We start from the raw sequence: 920 nt of genomic DNA, 5'->3' as shown, positions 1-920 counted from the left end.
TTCACTCCTCCAATCAGCGAGGAAAGCAGTAACTGAACACACCAAACACCACCTCCGAAATCTACCATAAGAAAAATATACAAAATGCAAGCAAACATTTCCTACTATGTATTCCACTCGCACACAAAATGATAAAAATCAAATTAGTTTACATTCATCATGCCATTCCTTTAGCAGCATAATTGTTCACAAGCGCAAGTGCATTACTCACAAACTTCTTCGCATCAGCCGCACGCTGACACACCTCCGACTTCATCGGTCCATCAGCGACATCCTCAAAACCATCCGTACATGTGTCCTCGTCGGTCAAAGCAGCACTCATCCATGTCTGCACATTACTCATTTGAAACCGAAACGCTTCCTCAGACGAGCCTGCAGTTCCAAGCTGGCGCATCTGCTTGAGCGAGCCACGGATCTCATCAACTGCATCTCCGAAGTTAGAGAAACAGTCGTGGAGAGCCGCAGCAGCACGAGGATCGGAGCCGTAATCGGCCTGGCGCGAGAGGTTTGACACATAAGCAGCCATATGGCGTGCTCTTGAAAGACTAACACCTATCGCTACGCGAGCTAGTCTCTCAGGGTTTTTCTGGATAGCACTCGCGTAGCGTGAGAGGGAGGTGTAGCATATGTCAGGATACAATGTTGCTACGCAGCTTGTACGGATGTAATCGGTGCTGTTAGATTGAGAGTCAGAGGAGGAATCAGCGGCCCTGACGTGGAAGTGTACGGTGGTGAAAAGGAGGAGGGAGAGCAGGAAAATTGGCGGTTGTCTTTGTGTTTTCATTTTTTTTAACGGCTTTGTTGGTTTTTTTTTTTTTTTTTCTTTAAGAAATGGAGAGGATGAAGTGAAGGAAAGTGTGCTGTTTAAATTTTACGGTACGAGACATCCGTATTTAAATGGTTGATTAGGCTATTGAATT

At 45.7% G+C, this 920-nt stretch overlaps 1 protein-coding gene across 1 annotated transcript; it reads right to left on the bottom strand.

Annotated features, from left to right (window-relative positions):
* On the bottom strand, positions 1-920 carry LOC8279624 (21 kDa protein). The gene has a single exon (XM_002527734.4). It carries the CDS (start codon positions 782-784, stop codon positions 158-160), a length of 627 nt encoding a protein of 208 aa, XP_002527780.2. The 5' UTR covers positions 785-920; the 3' UTR covers positions 1-157.

The sequence above is a fragment of the Ricinus communis genome, chromosome 5 (assembly GCF_019578655.1).
Source record: "Ricinus communis isolate WT05 ecotype wild-type chromosome 5, ASM1957865v1, whole genome shotgun sequence".
In the NCBI taxonomy this organism is placed as follows: Eukaryota; Viridiplantae; Streptophyta; class Magnoliopsida; order Malpighiales; family Euphorbiaceae; genus Ricinus; species Ricinus communis.
The sequence above is the reverse complement of the archived record's forward strand: the minus strand, read 5'-3'. Positions and strand labels throughout refer to the sequence as shown.

Bases quoted from the DNA above. Each gene is read 5' to 3' on its own strand.
- LOC8279624 (XM_002527734.4), bottom strand. From the start codon at position 784: ATGAAAACACAAAGACAACCGCCAATTTTCCTGCTCTCCCTCCTCCTT.